The sequence below is a fragment of the Mustelus asterias genome, unplaced genomic scaffold (assembly GCF_964213995.1).
Source record: "Mustelus asterias unplaced genomic scaffold, sMusAst1.hap1.1 HAP1_SCAFFOLD_77, whole genome shotgun sequence".
NCBI classification, from domain to species: domain Eukaryota; kingdom Metazoa; phylum Chordata; class Chondrichthyes; order Carcharhiniformes; family Triakidae; genus Mustelus; species Mustelus asterias.
Window position 1 is genome coordinate 1079516 of NW_027590136.1, and position 20805 is coordinate 1100320.

General features: G+C 47.0%; 2 protein-coding genes across 2 annotated transcripts in view; one reads left to right on the top strand and one right to left on the bottom strand.

The window, feature by feature from the left end:
• The window catches only part of LOC144483739 (uncharacterized), a 90479-nt gene that overhangs the window by 19479 nt on the left and 50195 nt on the right, over window positions 1–20805 (top strand). The window contains exons 4-5 of the mRNA XM_078202276.1: window positions 4029–4048; window positions 7300–8418. Of these exons, the coding sequence (XP_078058402.1) occupies window positions 4029–4048; window positions 7300–8418 (1139 nt within the window). The remainder of the gene's footprint in view (window positions 1–4028; window positions 4049–7299; window positions 8419–20805) is intronic.
• Window positions 1567–5171, bottom strand: LOC144483762 (uncharacterized). The gene is made up of 2 exons (XM_078202307.1): window positions 4986–5171; window positions 1567–4325 (listed from the first exon to the last, which is right to left on the bottom strand). The coding sequence occupies exon 2, from the start codon at window positions 4019–4021 to the stop codon at window positions 3179–3181; it is 843 nt and encodes a 280-aa protein (XP_078058433.1). The 5' UTR covers window positions 4022–4325; window positions 4986–5171; the 3' UTR covers window positions 1567–3178.

Below are 20805 nucleotides of genomic sequence, written 5' to 3' on the forward strand. Positions count from 1 at the left end.
CTGGGGGTGCCTGGAACAAGGGATCACAGTCTCAGAATACAGGGTGGACCATTTAGGAATGAGACAAGAAGAAACCTCTTCACTCAGAGGGTGGTGAACCTGTGGAATTCTCTACCACAGAAAGCTGTGGAGGCCAAGTCACCGAATATATTAAAGAATGAAATAGATAGATTTCTGGACTCTAAAAGTGTCGAGGGGAATGGAGAGGGCACGGAGCATGGTGTTGAGATAGAGGATCAGCCATGATCACATGGAATGGTGGAGTAGGCTCAAAGGGCCAAATGGCCTATCCTGCTCCTAATTTCATGGAATCATAAAGTGCAGAAGAGGTCTTTCAGTCCATCGAGTCCACTCCGACACATTAGAAACACATGAACTCCCATCTAATCCCATCTGCCTGCACTTGGCCCATAGCCCTGAATGTTATAATGTGCCAAGTGCTCATCCAGATAAAGGATGTGAGGCAACCTGCCTCTACCTCCCTCCCAGGCACCGTATTCCAGACCATCACCACCCTCTGGGCAAAAATGTTTTTCCTCACATCCCCCCTAAACCTCCTGCGCCTCACCTTGAACCTGTGACCCTTTCTGACTGACCCTTGAACTAAGGGGAACAGCTGCTCCTCATCCACTCTGTCCATGTCCCTCATAATCTTGTCCACCTCGATCAGGTCACCCCTCAGTCTTCTCTGCTCTAACGGAAACAATCCAAGCCTATCCAACCTCTCTTCATAACTTAAATGTTCCACCCCAGGCAGCATCCTGGTGAATCTCCTCTGCACCCCGTCCAGTGCAATCACATCCTGCTGATAATGTGGTGTCCAGAACTGCACACAATACTCCAGCTGGGGCCTCATCAAAGTTCTGTACAACACCAACATGATTTTCCTGCTTTTGTAATCTATGCCTCGATTGATAAAGGTAAGTGTCCCATATGCCTTTTTCACCACCCTACTAACATGCCCTTCCACTTTCAGAGATCTGTGGACAAACACACCAAGGTCCCTTTGTTCCACAGAACTTCCTGGTGCCCTACCATTCATTGAATACTTCCTTGTCAAATTACTCCTTCAAAAGTGTATCACCTCACACTTGCCAGGGTTAAATTCCATCTGCCACTTATCTGCCCATTTGACCATCTCATCTATATCATCTTGTAGCCCAAGACACTCAACCTCACTGTTAACCACCTGGCCAATCTTTGTGTCATCCGCAAACTTACTAATCCTACTCCCTACATTCATAACTATATAATTTATATGAATGATGAATAATAGTGGACCCAACACAGATCCCTGTGGTATGCCAAAGGACACCTACTTCCAGTCACTAAAGCAGCCATCAGTCATCACCCTCTGTCTCCTACAACTGAGCCAATTTTGAATCCACTTTATCAAATTACCCTGTATCCCATGTGAATATACCTTCATTACAAGTCTCCCATGTGGAACCTTGTCAAAGGCTTTGCTGAAATCCATATCAACTACATCGACTGCACTACCCTCGTTTTGTGGGGAAATTTCAAGGCGGCCAATTGTGACTTAACTTAGACAATTCAAAACTCGCAAAGACGTAACAAAATTTATTCAACATAAAACAAATGTACAGCTGACCGGAGACTTCCAAAAGGTTTAAATAGCTCTGAGGAATAGAGCCATAGAACCACTCTGAAAGATCTGAAGTACAGAATCAAATAAAGATCAATTATACTTTGTCATAATCAATAATTCTGCCTTTCATGAGCTTAAAATCAATTTCATTTACCAGTTATACATCAATACAAATCTCTGTCAAGTACCTCAGCCAACCATATGATACTTAATATCATGGTGAGATTCTATTCATCCTTCAAATCCGGACGTCTTTCCCTTTTTGGCTCTAACTACATCTCTGTTGCCTGGTAACAACAGACGCTACCTCAAGGTCAAAATGGACGTTCCCTCCAGCTCACTGCCAAGTTGAATAGACATGTGATCCTGCATCCAGGGGCGTGTCTATCCTTGTGTCTGGGCAGTGAATACATCTATTCATAAATGTTGCAGAATACATACCCTCATCGGAATCCCACTGATAAGACAATTGCTGATTAACCAGTTCCCAGACCTTTGACATTAAATTAATGTCGTTTACCACCATGCCTTTCGGTACCTTTGCTTGACCAAAGTGTACAATACATTAAAATACATTTAAAATATCAGCGTATATGTTTTAAATAATAATTACTTGTTTTGATTCACTTTCTGCATTTACATATGTTGGTAAACTGTTTGTTTTAGCTTGCCCAATAATCATTTAACTCTTTACTGATTTCCTGTCCTCTTAAAGACTGCATTCTGCCTCTAAATCGTATGAGTTGATGAGGAATCCCCTTCCATACCACGTCGACACACCTGGACACCGCCTCAAAAAATTCAATCAAATTTGTTAGGCATGACCTCCCTCTAATAAAGCCATGCTGACTATTCCTAATCAAGCTTTCCCTCTCCAAGTGGAGATAGATACTTTCCTTCAGAGGTTTCTTCAATAGCTTCCCTATCACTGACGTGTGACTCACTGGTCTGTAGTTGCCTGGTTTGTTTCTACAATTCTCCTAAAATAGCGGAACCACATTAGCTGTTCTCCAGTCGTCTGGCACCTGTCCCGTCGCCAGAGAGGAATTGAAAATTTGGGTCAGACCCCCTGCAATCTCCTCCCTTGACTCCCACTGCAGCCTAGGGTACAATTCGTCTGAACCTGGAGATTTATCCATTTTAAAAGGCCTTGTCCTTCTCTATGTCAATTTGCTCAAGAACCTCAGTCTTGGTGGAGCAAGGTCAAGGGGCCAAGTGGCCTACCCCTGGTCTAAAATCGCTTCTGAGAGAAACACCTTGGGTAAATTCAACAAAAGAACCATGTAACAACCACAGCCCATCTCCATGGCAATGTGGCATGCTTTGGGGGTTCCAAACAGAAATAAGAACTAAATATCTCTTCACTTCCTAACACCCTTTCATTCTGTGATCCTTGTAAAATCTGAAAGCAGGTATTTGCAACAAGACTCAAAGAGCATCAGCCCACTGGAGGCAAAGTCGTGAGATCAGCCAGTCCAACATCAAATAATCCTCCCCATTGAGAATGAACAATAAGCAGTCCTGGAGATAATTGAGAGTAGAAACAATATCAGATTCCAGCACCTGTAATCACTTGTGAACTTGCTTGTGTCTCAACAGGATGGATAAAAGAGTGAATCCCTTCCCACACTGAGAGCAGGTGAATGGCCTCTCCCCAGTGTGAACTCGCTGGTGTCTCTCCAGGTTGGATGAATCATTAAATCCCTTCCCACACTGAGAGCAGGAGAAGGGCCACTCACTGGTGTGAACACGCTGGTGTCTCAACAGGTGGGATGACAGAGTGAATCCCTTCCCACAGTCAGAGCAGATGAATGGTCTCTCCCCAGTGTGAACTCGCTGGTGGGTCTGCATGCCGGAAGAATCACTGAATCCTTTCCCACAATGAGAGCAGGTGAATGGCTTCTCTCCGGTGTGAACTCGCTTGTGTCTTAACAGGTTGCACAAAAGAGTGAATCCCTTCCCACACTGAGAGCAGATGAACGGTCTTTCCCCAGTGTGAATTCGCTGGTGTGTCTGCAGGTTGGATGAATCACTGAATCGCTTCCCACATTGAGAACAGGTGAATGGTCTCTCCCCAGTGTGAACTCGCTGGTGTGTCTGCAGGTTGAATGAATTACTGAATCCTTTACCACACTGAGAGCAGGTGAATGGCCTCTCCCCTGTGTGAACTTGCTTGTGTCTCAACAGGTGGGATGACAGAGTGAATCCCTTCCCACACTGAGAGCAGGTGAATGGCCTCTCCCCAGTGTGAACTTGCTGGTGTCTCTGCAGGGTGGTTGACTGAGTGAATCCCTTCCCACACTGAGAGCAGATGAATGGCCTCTCTCCAGTGTGAATGCGCCAATGGTTTTCCAGCTCTGATGGAGCTTTGAATGTCTTCTCACAGTCCCCACATTTCCACGGTTTCTTCATGTTTTAGGTCCCGCTGTATCAATCCAGGTCAGTTTAACAGTTGAAGCCTCATCGACACAACAAACACATGTACAGTCTGTCCCCGCTATGAATGGTGTGATGGTTTTTCAGCCTCTGTAACTGGTTGATATTCTTTCCACAGTTAGTGCACTGGAACACTCTCACTTGGGTGAGACTGGGCAAACATTCCTCCTTCTAGATTCAAAGACCGATGATATTCAGGTCCCAAGGAATCGAGTGACTCTGTCAAATCTAGAACGTCACGTCTGAGATTTCTGTCTGTAAATGCTCCTGTCACAATATCCTGTAAATGTAGTTTACAAATGCCATTACGGTCAGTACAGGATAGAAATTCAGAACTAACAATCCTATTTTCCTCTCTCATTCCCCAAAAGCTGTAAATCTCCATCCCACACACACTCTCCCTCCATTCTCACTCTGCTGTATCTAATATTCACTCTCCCTCCACTCTCAGTCTGCTGTATCTAATATTCACCCTCCCAATTCTCCTGAAGGTGCTGATTGAGGCTGATCGACAGATCCATGTTCACTGCTTCCTGTCCTGGACACAGTTGAAAATCTCCATGCAGGCGGCCAGACAGATATACTCAAGATGGCACCGGAGCAAGGTGACTTCTTGCACACTGTGCCAAGGATACCTTCTAATTTTATCTTTTACACTTGTTCTATGCTTTGAAACCTCGATTCTCTCTGCACCCTATAGTTGTGACTGTAACACTACATTCTGCACTCTCTCCTTTCCTTCCCTCCGTACAGTATGCTTTGTCTGCATAGTGCACAAGAAACAATACTTTTCACTGTATGTTAATACACGTGACAATAATAAATCAAATCACTGGACTAAAAATGTGTGAAATGGAGAGACTGGATTCATTTCCTTTTCCTTCAGTTGCTGCAAGTCCCCAATTTTTCCCAGAATGCAAAAATAAAGTGTTTTACTCACAGATGTTGGCCACAGGAGGAAGTTTGAATCTATCTGAAGCTCAATCTTTGTTCAGAGAGAGGAGGAGGATGAGCAGCAGTTTGCTGGGCAAACAATGGAGGAACATTCGTGCAGCCATTGACACAAGGCCCGGACTCTGACTGGCTGGAGGACCAGGGCTGATCCGGTCCTCCACGCATTGCCATTGGTCAATCTGCCGCATGTAGACAATAAGGGGGCGGAAACGAGCCCACGTGGGGGTGGGCGGGGCTTTGACTGCCAGCCGCGCTGAGCTGGTGCCCAATCCGCAGTGTGCTGCTTCTGTAACCAGTGATATTGCTGCCAATGGGACACTGTGTGCTGGGAACGCCCCTCTGAGTCATTGTGACGGCACAATGGAGCCCTGCCTCAATCAGCCAACAGCAATCACTCTGCTCCGCGCCAACATCCTTGGATGGATCCCAGTGCGCAGGCCCGGACGCGCGGACATGGGAGCCCCGCCCCCACCCGTTGTGCCCCCTCCCCCGGCACCTCCACGAGCCAAGGTTTCCAGGCACCCGGCACTGAGGGAGAGGGGAAACTGCGCATGTGCAGGGGAGAGCCCGCCCCCTGACCTTCACGCTGAGGTGTTGACCAATGGGAAGAATTGGAGGACCGGAAGGACTCTGGTCCTCCAGCCAATCACAGGACGGGCTTTGTGTGAAAGAAGATTGCGCTTCAGACTGACTGAAACTTCCTCCTGTTTGTTTATTTGGTTTGACCTTAAAAGAGACCAACATCTGTGAGTAAAACACTTTCTTTTCTCCCCCTTTCCATTTCTTTTCTCATTCTGGGGGAAATTGGGGACTTGCAGCAACTGATCACAAGAAATAGAAGCAGGAGAGGCCACCAGGCCCTTCAAGCGACCCTGCCACTCAGTACAATCCTGGCTCATCAATGCCGGCCTCCTTTTGTGAGCCATTTCCCCATCGCCCTCTATTCCTCAATCTATCAAATATTTATCCACCTCCATTTTAAATATTTCTAATGATTCAGCCTCTACCATCCTTTGGAGCAGAGAATTCCAGAGATTCACCACCCTCTGCGAGAAGAAATTTCACCGCACCTCAGTTTTAAATGACTGGCCCTTTAACTTCATAGAAACATAGAAACCCTACAGTACAGAAAGAGGCCATTCGGCCCATCGAGTCTACACCGACCACAATCCCACCCAGGCCCTACCCCCATATCCCTACATATTTACCCACTAATCCCTCTAGCATACACATCTCAGGACTCTAAGGGGCAATTTTTATCATGGCCAATCAACCTAACCCGCACATCTTTGGACTGTGGGAGGAAACCGGAGCACCTGGAGGAAACCCACGCAGACACGAGGAGAATGTGCAAACTCCATACAGACAGTGACCCAAGCTAGGAATCGAACCCAGGTCCTTGGAGCCGTGAAGCAGCAGTGCTAAGCACTGTGCTATCGTGCCGCCCCTGTCAAACGACTCAAGAACAGCTTCTGTCCCTGCTGCTGTCAGACTTTTGAATGGACTTACCTTGCATTAGGTTGCTCTTTCTCTACACCTTTCTCTACAGACTGTAACACTACATTCTGCACTCTCTTGTTTCCTTCTCTATGAATGGTATGCTTTGTCTGTATAGTGCGCAAGAAACAATACTTTTCACTGTATGTTAATATGTGTGACAATAATGAATCAAATCAATCAAATTATATGTTTGAATAAAGTCATCCTCACTCCTCTAAACTCCAAGGAATACAGACCCAGACTATTTAGCCTCTCTGGATAGGACAACTCTATTTGTTCTGACCTCGGTGTCCAGGACAGGAAGCAGTGAGCATGGATCTGTCATTCATCCTGAATCAGCACCATCAGGAGTGTTGGGTGGCTGAATGTTAGATCCGGCAGCGTGAGAATGGAGGGACAATGTGTGGGATGGAGATTTACAGATTTTCATTAATGACAGAGGAAAGGATGTTCCCATAGAAGCGAGAATTGTCTGTTCTGACTGTGATGTTTTTTGTAAATTGTTTTTAAAGGATATCAGAAGAGGAGGAATCACAGACAGAAATCTCAAATGTCACATCTCGATCTGACAGAGTCACGGTCTGTCGGTTTCAAAAGATTTCAAACATCAGTGTGATTGGAAAAGCACCGAGACACACACACACACACACCTAAGTGAGAGTGTTCCAGTGAACTGACTGTGGAAAGAGCTTTAACCAGTGACACAGCCTGAAGAAATATCACACCATTCACAAAAACAAGCAACTGTACCTGCGTTCTGTGTGTGGATGAAGCTTCAACTGATCGTCCAACCTGGACAGACACAAGGACACCAGCACCATGGAGAAACCATGGAAATGTGGGGACTGTGGGAAGGAATTCAGGTTTTCGTCACAACTGGAAATCCATCAGCGCATTCACACTGGGGAGAAGCCATTTACCTGCCCTCAGTGTGGGAAGGGATTCACTCAGTCATCCCACCTGCTGACACACCAGCGAGTTCACACTGGGGAGAGGCCGTTCACCTGCTCTCAGTGTGGGAAGGGATTCACTCGGCTATCCTTCCTACAGTGCCACAAGAGAGTTCACACTGGAGAGAGACCATTCACCTGCTCTCAGTGTGGGAAGGGATTCACTCAGTCATCCCACCTGCAGACACACCAGCGAGTTCACACTGGGGAGAGGCCATTCACGTGCGCTGAGTGTGGGAAGGGATTCATTCGGCTATCCTTCCTACAGTCCCACAAGCGAGTTCACACCGGGGAGAAACCGTTCACCTGTTCTCAGTGTGGAAAGGGATTCAGTGATTCATCCTCCCTGCTGATACACCAGCAAGTTCACACCAGGGAAAAACCATTCACCTGCTCTCAGTGTGGGAAGGGATTCACTCAGTCATCTGACCTGCAGACTCACCGGCGAGTTCACACTGGGGAGAAACCATTCACCTGCTCTCAGTGTGGGGAGGGATTCACTCAGTCATCCTCCCTGCAGACTCACCGGCGAGTTCACACTGGGGAGAAACCGTTCACCTGCTCTCAGTGTGGGAAGGGATTCAGTTATTCATCCCACCTGCGGGTACACCAGCGAGTTCACACTGGGGAGAGGCCATTCACCTGCTCTCAGTGTGGGAAGCGGTTCAGTGATTCATCCCACCTGTGGAGACACCAGCGGGTTCACAGCGGGGAGAGGCCGTTCACCTGCTCTGTGTGCGGGAAGGCATTCACTGATCCATCAACCCTGCAGAGACACCAGCAAGTTCATACTGGGCAGAAGCCATTTATCTGCTCCCAGTGTGGGAAGAGATTCCCTCTCTCATCCCAGCTGCTGACACACCAGAGAGTTCACACTGGGGAGAGACCATTCACCTGCTCTGTGTGTGGGAAGGGATTCACCATGTCAGCCAATCTATTGAGACATCAGCGGGTTCACACTGGGGAGAGGCCATTCACCTGCTCTCAGTGTGGGAAGGGATTCAGTGATTCATCCGCTCTGCAAATACACCAGCGCATTCACACTGGGGAGAGACCATTCACCTGCTTTCAATGTGGGAAGGGATTCACTCAGTTATCCAACCTGCAGATACACCAGCGAATCCACACTGGGGAGAGACCATTCACCTGCTCTCACTGTGGGAAGGTCTTCTCTTGGCTTTTCAAACTGCAGGCACACCAGCAAATCCACACTGGAGAGAAACCGTTCACCTGCTCTCAATGTGGGAAGATATTCAGTGATTCATCCTCCCTGCGGAAACACTGGCGAGTTCACACAGAGTAGGGGTCGTTCACCTGCTCTCAACGTGGGAATGGAATTGCTTACTCATTCCATCTGCTGAGACACCAGCGAGTTCACAAGTGATTCCAGGGTTTGGATTCTGCTGTTATTGTTTCTGCTCTCACTTGTGTCCAGGACTGCATTTTGTTTATTCTCTCAGTTGGTCAACGGGGAGAGTCAGAGGGTTTCTTGATGCTGGACTGGCCGGTCTCAGCCTCCAGTGGGCTGATGCTCTTTGAGCCTGGAAGAGCACATTTCTTGTCTTCAAATTTCACAAGGATCACAAGAGTGAAGCACGTTTGTCAGTTCAAAGATATTTCATTCGTAATTCTGTTTGGAACCCCACTGAAGTATGTGACATTTCCATGGAGATGGGCTGTGGTACTTATATGGTTCTTTTGTTTAATTTATCTGGGTGTTTCTCACAGAAGAGAACTAAAATATGAGATCCTGTATCTGAGATGGATTGGGAAACTGCATCAAAAGGTATAATGGGAGATAGGCAATAGCTAATATTTCAGGGATTATTATATGTTGACAAGAGTTAGCTCAGTTGGCTGGATGGCTTGTTTGTGGAGTGGAGGTTCACGGCAGTGCAGAGTCGCTGAGCAGAGACTGATAGCCAGGTTCCACACACATGAGGACGGCCTCAACCAGGATATTGGGTTCATGTCACACTATCTGTAACCCCCACAACTTGCCTGGATGTGCAAAATCTCACTGGCTGTCCTGTCTGGAGACAATACACATCTCTTTAACCTGTGCTTAATGCTCCCTCCACTCACATTGTCTGTACCTTTCAGGCTTGATTAGTTGTAAAGACTCGCATTCCAATTATTATTCATGTAAATTGAGTTTGTGTCTTTGTGCCCTGTTTGTGATCAGAACTCCCACCCACCTGATGAAGGAACAGCCTGTTCCGAAAGCTTGTGGCTTTTGCTACCAAATAAACCTGTTGGACTTTAACCTGGTGTTGTGAGACTTCTTAACAATAATCAGCAAGTCAGCCTGAGTCTGTGGCCACTCTCACCATCTGAAATCGTCACAATGTCTGGCTGATTGACGGCAGCTTCGGACCAATAGAGAGAGAGGGGCGGGGCGGGGCTGGAAGACCGCGCGGGAGCGGCTGGTCCTCCAAGCAATGGGAGAGAATGAGGGGCGGGGCCGGGAGGGAATGAGGGGCGGGGCCGGGAGGGAATGAGGGGCGGGGCCGGACTGGGAGTGAAGCATGCGCAGTGTGGTTAATGGCGGTTGGCGAGGTGATTGTTATGATCCACAATATCTAGGACAAAATAGTGGATGGGAGGGAGCGATGGATCCAGCTACCGGGCGGAGATGTTTCCTAAACATGTTGTGTAACCGCAATCCTCGAAAAAGAGCTTCCAGGTTCCTCCAGCTGCACTGAGTGGGTCTCCAGCTCCGAGTGATCGGTCCGGGTTAACGGCCGCCATCTTTATTGGGGCCAATGTGCAACGGGGATAATGTGGAACAGGGCTGCAACGTGGCCGCCATCTTTGTAGGGGGCAAGTTGTCGAGTGGGAGGAGCTTGTTTCCCATTGTTCAGAATGGAGACAACTTGTCCATCAAATTGCATCAATCCTCTGAGTCCCAATGTCTTATTGATGAAGCAGAGCGGTGGCAGAGAAGGAAAGAAAAATAAATCCTGCTCTCCAGATCCCACTGTCTCATGGGATGTCCTTCCCCATGTGTCTAAAGATCTGCAAGTCTGCTACCAGTCACACCTTGGCAATGAACGAGGCATGAGCTGTGGGATGTGTCCTGATCACAGACCCTGGTTATTGACCACCAACTTTCACTGGGCAAAGTGCAGAAGGGCATGTGGGCAGTGCTCCCTGTCAGCAGAAGAGAATATGGTGAATTTCCATCCCGGACTGACGGTGATGGATTTTGGAAACTCCTTTTACAGGGAGTAAGATGGGGAGAATTTACACCCAGCAAAACTAATACCAAGAAAAATGTTTGTCTCTTCTGAATTGCATTTCTGAACTGACAGTGCTGGGATTTGTAAATTTCTTTTACAGGATATTGGAAGAGGATTTATGGAAAGGTCATCAATATCTGAGAGCGCCATTCGATTAACAGCACCTGGATGTTATCGGTCTTTGAGTGGAAGCATCGGGTTCCAGGTTATTACCACTCACTGCGTAAAATTTCTTCCTCATATCCCCTCGGTAGATCTTTTTCAAAATCTTCAATCTGTGTCATAGAAATCATAGAAACCCTGCAGTACAGAAAGAGGCCATTCGGCCCATCGAGTCTGCACCAACCACAATCCCACCCAGGCCCTACCCCCATATCCCTACATATTTTACCCACTAATCCCTCTAACCTACACATCTCAGGACACGAAGGGGCAATTTAAGCATGGCCAATCAACCTAACCCGCGCATCTTTGTCGTGTAATGGGAATAGTTAAACTTTATCTACCTTATCTAAACCTATCATAAATTTGTACACCTCTGCCAAATCTTGCCTCAATCTCCTTTGCTCCAAGGAGAATAACGCCAGTTTCTCCAGCCTAACATTGTAACTATAATCCCTGGAATCATTCAGGTCAATCTCCTCTGCACCCTCTTAAGGAGCCTCACATCCTCCATAATGTGTGGTGATCACTGGTTTGCACAGACCCAGATGTTCTGTGTACCTCCTTGTGATCTCATCACACACCCACAATTCCACAGTGACATCACCCCCACTCCCCAGGTATTTCCTCAACTGGGAGACTTTTCTCTGACTCCAGTGTTTCTGATATCTTTCCAGCTGCAGGCTCCAACACGAGAGTTTAAATTTATAACAGTGAAATTGTTTCACAGATGTATGTTTGTGACCATTGTTCTTCAATTGAGAGTTGTTAGTGCTGAGCTTTGTTATCTGTGAGAGGTTCCATGTCTTTAGGGCTGGTCTGACTCCTTTACTGTGGATCTGACTCCATGTGCATTCATTGCTCTGTTTCACCTCTGCTTTCCCTGATCATCTCTCGGCCAGTGTCTAACTCCTCTCTCTAATAATGGGTGTATTTCAGCTGTGTTCAGTATTTCACTGTCACTTCTGCCAGTTGTGTCAAAAGAAGGTTCCCATTTGTAATGAATGATGCGCTGCTGGCTTACCAGCTTCCCACAGTATCGTGAATAGTCAGGAATTGTTTTTCCTGTGTTCTCGTCCACTTCTCCTATTTCTGAGGTTACATTACATTTGGCACCATTTTTATTCCACATAGTTCATTCTGCACACCCTGGATAATTGATTCTGTCTTTCTCACCCCAGCTACTGCCTGACCTGCTGAATATTTCCAATATTAGCTCTTTTTAATTCAGATTTCCAGCAGCATCAGTATTGGGCTTTTATTTTATTGCAGACATTTCTGAGTCTAGAAATAGAGAGGAACTACTTAAGAAGTAATCTATATCAGGGTGGACCCTTGCCTCCAGTGCAGGTCCTTTTTCATTGATTCATAGCATCACAGAATGATTGCAATACAAGTGGTGTCCTTTAGCATAGAACCATAGAAAATTACAGCTCAGAAACAGGCCTTTTGGCCCTTCTTGTCTGTGCCGAACCATTTTATGCCGAGTCCCACTGACCTGCACTTGGACCATATCCCTCCACACCCCTCTCATCCATGAACCCGTCCAAGTTTTTGTTAAATGTTAAAAGTGACCCCGCATTTACCACTTTATCCGGCAGCTCATTCCACACTCCCACCACTCTCTGCGTGAAGAAGCCCCCCCTAATATTCCCTTTAAACTTTTCTCCTTTCACCCTTAACCCATGCCCTCTGGTTTTTTTCTCCCCTAGCCTCAGCGGAAAAAGCCTGCTTGCATTCACTCTATCTATACCCATCAAAATCTTATACACCTCTATCAAATCTCCCCTCAATCTTCTACGCTCCAGGGAATAAAGTCCCAACCTATTCAATCTCTCTCTGTAACTCAGCTTCTCAAGTCCCGGCAACATCCTTGTGAACCTTCTCTGCACTCTTTCAATCTTATTTACATCCTTCCTGTAACTAGGTGACCAAAACTGTACACAATACTCCAAATTCGGCCTCACCAATGCCTTATATAACCTTACCATAACACTCCAACTTTTATACTCGATACTCCGATTTATAAAGGCCAATGTACCAAAGGCACTCTTTACGACCCTATCCACCTGTGACGTCACTTTTAGGGAACTCTGTACCTGTATTCCCAGATCCCTCTGTTCAACTGCACTCTTCAGAGTCCTACCATTTACCCTGTACGTTCTTCTTTGGTTTGTCCTTCCAAAGTGCAATATCTCACACTTGTCTGCGTTAAATTCCATTTGCCATTTTTCAGCCCATTTTTCTAGTTGGTCCAAATCCCTCTGCAAGCTTTGAAAACGTTCCTCACTGTCCACTACACCTCCAATCTTTGTATCATCAGCAAACTTGCTGATCCAATTTACCACATTATCATCCAGATCATTGATATAGATGACAAACAACAATGGACCCAACACCGATCCCTGCGGCACACCACTAGTCACAGGCCTCCACTCAGAGAAGCAATCCTCCACAACCACTCTCTGGCTTCTTCCATTGAGCCAGTGTCTTATCCAATTTACTACCTCCCCATGTATACCCAGCGACTGAACCTTCCTAACTAACCTCCCATGAGGGACCTTGTCAAAGGCCTTGCTGAAATCCAGGTAGGCAACATCCACCGCCTTCCCTTCATCCACTTTCCTGGTAACCTCCTCGAAAAACTCTAATAGATTGGTCAAACATGACCTACCACGCACAAAGCCATGTTGACTCTCCCTAATAAGTCCCTGTCTATCCAAATATTTGTAGATCCTATCCCTTATCACACCTTCCAATAACTTGCCCACCACTGACGTCAAACTTACTGGCCGATAATTTCCCGGATTTCTTTTGGAACCTTTTTTAAACAACGGAACAACATGAGCCACCCTCCAATCATCCGGCACCTCCCCCGTGAATACTGACATTTTAAATATGTCTGCCAGGGCCCCTGCAAGTTCAACACTAGCTTCCCTCAAGGTCCGTGGGAATACCCTGTCCGGTCCTGGGGATTTATCCACTCTGATTTGCCTCAAGACAGCGAGCACCTCCTCCCCTTTAATCTGTAAACGTTCCATGGCCTCCCTACCAGTTTGCCCTATTTCCGTAGACTCCATGCCCGTTTCCTCAGTAAATACGGATGCAAAAAAACCATTTAGTATCTCCCTCATCTCTTTTGGTTCCATACACAGTCTACCACTCTGGTCTTCAAGAGGACCAATTTTATCCCTCACTATCCTTTTGCTCCTAACATACCTATAGAAGCTCTTTGGATTTTCCTTCACTCTGTCTGCCAAAGCAACCTCATGTCTTCTTTTAGCCCTCCTGATTTCCCTCTTAAGTAGCTTCTTGCACTGTTTATACTCCTCGAGCATCTGATGTGTTCCTTGCTGCCTGTACATTTCGTACAACTCTCTCTTCCTCTTAATCAGTGTTACAATCTCCCTCGAGACCCAAGGTTCCTTATTCCTATTTACTTTGCCTTTAATCCTGACAGGAACATACAAACTCTGCACTCTCAAAATTTCTCCTTTGAAGGCCTCCCACTTTCCATTTACATCCTTACCAGAGAACAGCCTGTGCCAATCCACACTTCCCAGATCCCTTCTCATTTCATCAAATTTGGCCTTTTTCCAGTTCAGAACTTCAACCCGAGGACCAGATCTATCCTGATCCACGATCAGGTTGAAACTAATGGCATTATGATCACTGGATCCAAAGTGTTCCCTCACACTCACATCCATCACCTGCCCTAACTCATTTCCCAATAGGAGATCCAATATCGCATCCTCTCCAGTTGGCACCTCTATATACTGATGTAGAAAATTCTCCTGAACACATTTTACAAACTCTACCCCGTCTAAACCTTTAACAGTATGCGAGTCCCAATCTATATGTGGAAGTTTGAGTCTGTCTGAAGATCAATCTTCATTCACACAAAGCCCACGCTCTGATTAGCTCGAAGACCAGAGTCCTTCCGGTCCTCCAACTCTTCCCATTGGTCATCACCTCAGCATGAAGATCAGAGGGTGGGTTCTCCCCAGCACCTGCGCAGTTCCGGGCTGGGGGAGGTCACCGAGTGGCTTCTCGCTCCAGCCGGAGCCGTCAGCCGGTTGCCTGGAAACCTTGGCTCAAGGAGGTGTAGGGGGAGGGCCTGCGCACTGGAACCCGGAGACGTCACCGCGGAGCGGAGTGATTCCTATTGGCTGATTCAGGCAGGGCTCCATTGTGACGTCACAATGCAGAAGTTGGCCAATGAGCTTCAGAGTGAAACTCCCTCCTCTGGGCAACATCTGGGAGGAAATCAATGTTTCCCCCTTTCCATTTCTTTTCTCATTCTGGGGGAAATTGGGGACTTGCAGCAACTGAAGGGAATGAAGTGAATTCGGTCTGTATATTCCACACATTTTTACTCCAGTTATATGGGCATATATCTGTCTGGCAGCCTGCATGGAAATTTTCAGCTCTCTGCGTCCAGGGCAGGAAGCAGTGAGCATGGATCTGTCAATCACACATGAGGACAGCCTCAACCGGGATCTTGGGTTCATGTCACACTATCTGTAACCCCCACGACTTGCCTGGGCTTGCAAAATCTCACTAACTGTCCTGGCTGGAGACAATACACATCTCTTTAACCTGCGCTTAACCCTCTCTCCACTCACATTGTCTGTACCTTTAAGATTTGATTACCTGTAAGGACTCGCATTCCAACCATTTTCTTGTAAATTGAGTTTGTGTCTTTATATGCCCTGTTTGTGAACAGAACTCCCACTCACCTGATGAAGGAGCAGCGCTCCGAAAGCCTGTGGCTTATGCTACCAAATTAACCTGTTGGATTTTAACCTGGTGTTGTGAGATTACTTACTGTGCTTACCCCAGTCCAATGCCAGCATTTCCACACTCTGAATGGAAACAGAGACAAGAGGCCGGAGGTGAAGGGAGAGATTGTATACATCTACAACTCAACAGGAACTTTGACAGAATTTCCAAACCCTGTGAACACCATCAGCTCCAAGTTCCTCTCCAACTCACACACCATCCTGACTTGTCTGACATCCAGTACTGAAAGAACAGAAATTTATTTCATATAAATACTGGGAAGACTGAACCCATTGTGTTCAGTCCCCACTACAAACTCCACTCCCTCGCCAACAACTTTATCCCTCCTCCTGGCAACTGTCTGAGGCTGAACCCGGCTGTTCACAACCAGGGTGAAATAGTTCATCCCAAGATGAGCTTCCAGCCACATGTCCACATCACCATCAAGACCACCTTCATTCATAGAAGCATTAATAGTAATTTATTAATAATAATGAATAATAAAATACAGTGTAGAAGGAGGCCATTCAGCCGATCGAGCCTGCACCGACAACAATCCCATCCAGGCCCTATCCACATATTTACCTGTTAATCCCCCTGATACCAAGTGGCAATTTATCGTGGCCAATCCGTCGAACCGGCACATCTTTGGACTGTGGAAGGAAACCGGAACACCCAGAGGAAACCCACACAGACACGGGGAGAATGTAGAAACTCTGCACAGACAGTGACCCGAGGCTGGAATTGAACCCGGGTCCCTGGCGCTGTTAGGCAGCTGCACTAACCACTGTGCCACCGGGCCACATGTCAGTGCCATCGCCCGACTCCAGCCCAGTCTCAGCTCATCTGGAACCCTCACCCATTCCATTGTGACCTCACACTCTCACCCATTCCATTGTGACGTCACACTCTCACCCATTCCATTGTGATGTCACACTCTCACCCATTCCATTGTGACGTCACACTATCACCCATTCCATTGTGACGTCACACCCTCACCCATTCCATTGTGACGTCAGGGCTTCACTCTCCGATCACAATCCCTGCCGGCCTCCCACATGCAGCCTCAATGGCGGCAGTCAGCCCGGGTCTAACACTACAAGCTGCCGCTCCATTTGGTACAAAGGGGGGGGACCAGGAAGTTCATTTCCGGGATTTGGGTTTGAACAACATGTTTACAAAGCCTCTCCACCCACCCGCCACATTTATTATTCCCCGCACGCCGCCCTCTACCTCGTATTGATCTCGCTTCCAAATTACAACCATCCGTCCGTCGCCATTACCCGCACTGCGCATGCTTCAGGTTCCGCCCCTCATTCACTCCGATTGGTTGGAGGACCAGCCACCCGCTCGGTCCTCCGGACCCGCCGCTCATTCACTCCGATTGGTTGGAGGACCAGCCACTTCCACTCGGTCCTCCAGCCCCGCCCCCTCTTCCTATTGGTCCGGAGCTGCCGTCAATCAGTGCCCGGGCTTTGTGATGTGGAGCATGCGCAGTGTCATTGCTGGCCTTGGCGCTTGTTTGTCCCGGAGAAGCGGAGTCAGCGTTAGGCGGTGGCTGGGAGGATTTGGAAACACTTTGTGGATCCGCAAACCCTTCAGAATCATTGTCAGCTCCCTGGTTTGCAGCTGCGGGGCTTCTCCCTCCCTCCCTCCCGGGAACAGGCCCAGGTTAACGGCCCCATCCTGGCTCAGCCACTGGAGGATGGTTCACATCAGAGGATGGGGGAGGGGGACAATAAATAAGAGGTTACACTTTGGCCTCAAATCAATGAGGACTCTGATCTCTGAGAAGGAAGGAAACCCTGGGAGGTGGGCGGGGAGGATTCACAAACCCCGCTGGAGGCCCCAACACCCCCAGTAAAAAGCTGCAGCTGTTGAAGAAAATATTAATTTGTTTTGAAAAATCATTTTATATCATTTGTGAAAATACCCATTAAAATAGCAATTCTCCCAATGTATTTCATAGAATCCCTACAGTGCTGAAGGAGGTTATTCGGCCCATCGAGTCTACACAGACAACAATCCCACCTCGGCCCTATTCCCATCACCCCACATATGTAACCTGCTAATCCCTCTAACCTACTCATCCCAGGACACTGAGGGGCAATTTCGCATAGCCAATGCACCTAACTGGCATATCTTTGGACGATGGGACGAAACCGGAGCATCTGGAGAAAACCCACGCCGACATGGGGAGAACGGGCAGACTCCACACGGACAGTGAACCAAGTTGGGAATCGAACCCAGGTCCCGGGAGCTGTGAGGCAGCAGTGCTAACCACTGTGCCGCCTACATTGCTGATGAGAATTTTAGTTTCCTGACTTGGGAATTAAATCTCGGGAATAGTCAATCTGAAAATGACCATTAAAATGTGTTTTAATTTACCCCATAATGCCAGATTTCAGTTTGCATTTCAAAATTGAATTGAGAATGTCTGGGAGCAAATGGTAAAATGAGGTTTGAAACACCAGCTGCAATTATTTTCTGTGACTGATGATACCTTTGTGCCTGTGCAGGAGGTAATTCCCCTGCTGTTGTGGCACAAATAAAATGGAGCCTTTCCTCGGAACAGGCACATGTTAATGGTCACCGTGGTATTTCATTGGTGAGCAGACCACATGTGACTATTGTGGTAACAACAGAGTCAGTGGGGCTGCACGTCCCCTGACTTGGAAGGAAAATAATTGACTCCTTGATTGTACTCTCAATCTGTACATGGTCTGGAGCACTGAATCCAGCTGGAGGGAGAGGGAGCTGAGCTCAGAGTGGAGATGGGGAATGAGTTTGATTTCAGCTCAGGGACAAGAGAGAGTGTGTGGGATGGGGATTACAGCTCAAGATAAATGAGATGGAGAAATGTTTCGTGGAAACTGAAATTGTCAGTTCTGAATTAGTTTTTTAAAACTCTTTTTGCAGGGAACTAGAAGAGGAGGATTCACAGACAGGAAACTCAAACTAAACTTCACATCAAAGTCTGACAGAGCCATTCGATTCTTCCTGACCTAAATATGATTGCTTTTGACAGTGGAGACATGAATCATTCCCTGTTTTGTCAGTGGAAGAAAATTTCAAAATTCAATGTGACAGAAAAAGAACTGAGACACACCCACACACCCACGTGAGAGTGCTCCAGTGACCTGACAGTGGATAGAGCTTTAACCAGTTACATAGCCAGAAAAACATCACACCATGGTCTGTATGTGGATGAGGCTTCAACTAATCATCCAACCTGGCGAAACAGAAGGACACCAGCACCATGGACAAACCGTGGAAATGTGAGGATTGTGGTAAAGGATTCAATTATCCATCCTGGTTGGAAACCCATCGACACGGTCACATTGGGGCTGGGAAAATGTAGAAACCATGGAAATTTGATGATTGTGATAAAGGATGCAATTATCCGTACTTGCTGGAAAGCCATAGACACAGTCACATTGGAGAGAGGCCATTCATCTGTTCTGTGTGTGGGAAAGGATTCACTATCTCATCCCACCTGCTGTTACACCAGCAAATTCACAGAGGAGAGGCCGTTCAGCTGCTCCATCTGTGGAAAGGGGTTCTCATGTTCATCCAACCTCAGTGCACATCAGCGAGTTCACACTGGGGAGTGATTGTTCACCCGCTCCTTGTGTGGGAAGGATTTTGCTGGGCCATCCAGTCTTTGGTCACACCAGTGAATTCACACAGGATATATATAATATATATAAATGATTTGGAGGAAAATGTAACTGGATTGATTAGTAAATTTGCGGACGACACAGAGGTTGGTGGATTTGCGGAAAGCGATGAGGACCATCAGAGGATACAGCAGGATATAGATCGGTTGGAGACTTGGGTGGAGAGATGGCAGATGGAGTTTAATCCGGACACATGTGAGGTAATGCATTTTGGAAGGTCTAATACAGATAGGAAATATACAGTAAATGGCAGAACCCTTAACAATATTGATAGGCAAAGGGATCTGGGTGTACAGGTGCACAGATCACTGAAAGTGGCAATGCAGGTGGAGAAGGTCATCAAGAAGACATACGGCATGCTTGCCTTCATCGGCTGGGGCATTGAGTTTAAAAATTGGCAAGACATGTTGCAGCTTTATAGAACCTTTAGTTAGGCCGCACTTGGAATATTGTGTTCAATTCTGGTCGCCACACTACCAGAAGGATGTGGAGGCTTTCGAGAGGGTCCAGAAAAGATTTACCATGATGTTGCCTGGTATGGAGGGCATTAGCTATGAGGAGAGGTTGGAGAAACTTGGTTTGTTCTCACTTGAGCGACGGAGGTTGAGGGGAGACCTGATAGAAGTCTACAAGATTATGAGAGGCATGGACAGAGTGGATAGTCAGAAGCTTTTTCCCTGGGTGGAAGAGTCAATTACTCAGGGGAATAGGTTTAAGGTGCGAGGGGTAAAGTTTAAAAGAGATGTACGAGGCAGATGTTTTACACAGAGAGTGGTGGGTGCCTGGAATTCATTGCCGGGGGAGGTAGTGGAAGCAGATACGGTATTGACTTTTAAGGGGCGTCTTGACAAGTACATGAATCAGATGGGAATAGAGGGATATGGTCCCTGGAAGGGTCGTGGGTTTTAGTTAAGTCAGGCAGTATGGTCGGTGCAAGCTTGGAGGGCCGAAGGGCCTGTTCCTGTGCTGTAATTTTCTTTGTTCTTAGTACACAGGCCAGTTTATCTTTCGAGGGATGAGTGTGTCTGAGAGGAATGCAACTGGAAAACATTTTCCATTCACCTCCTGCATTGCTGCAGTACATATAGATATCGTTCTCACTCTGCCAGCAGGGCTGTGGGATTAATTGGACAGATCTTAAAGACTGCCCGACTGGGCAGGATGTGCCAAATGGATTCCATCTGTGATGTATCGTTCCATAAAACAGAATATTCAGCATCAGGAGAAAGAAAGTGAAAGAAACCTGTCTCTGTGGGATTTACCCAACCAGTGTGAGCACCTTCAGGAGAGCAGAGAGAGGAGAGGAAACCAGTGGGAAAAGTTTTAAAAACTCGAGGTATTCCCACAGGAGAGCACTGGTTTAATTCAATTTTAGAAATGGAGAATGGCAGCGCACAAATTCCGATGAATGCATTTTAAAAAATTATTTGATCTTAATTGCACAAGATAATTTTCTATTCTCGTCTTTGACAATGACGCCGTTAATTCCC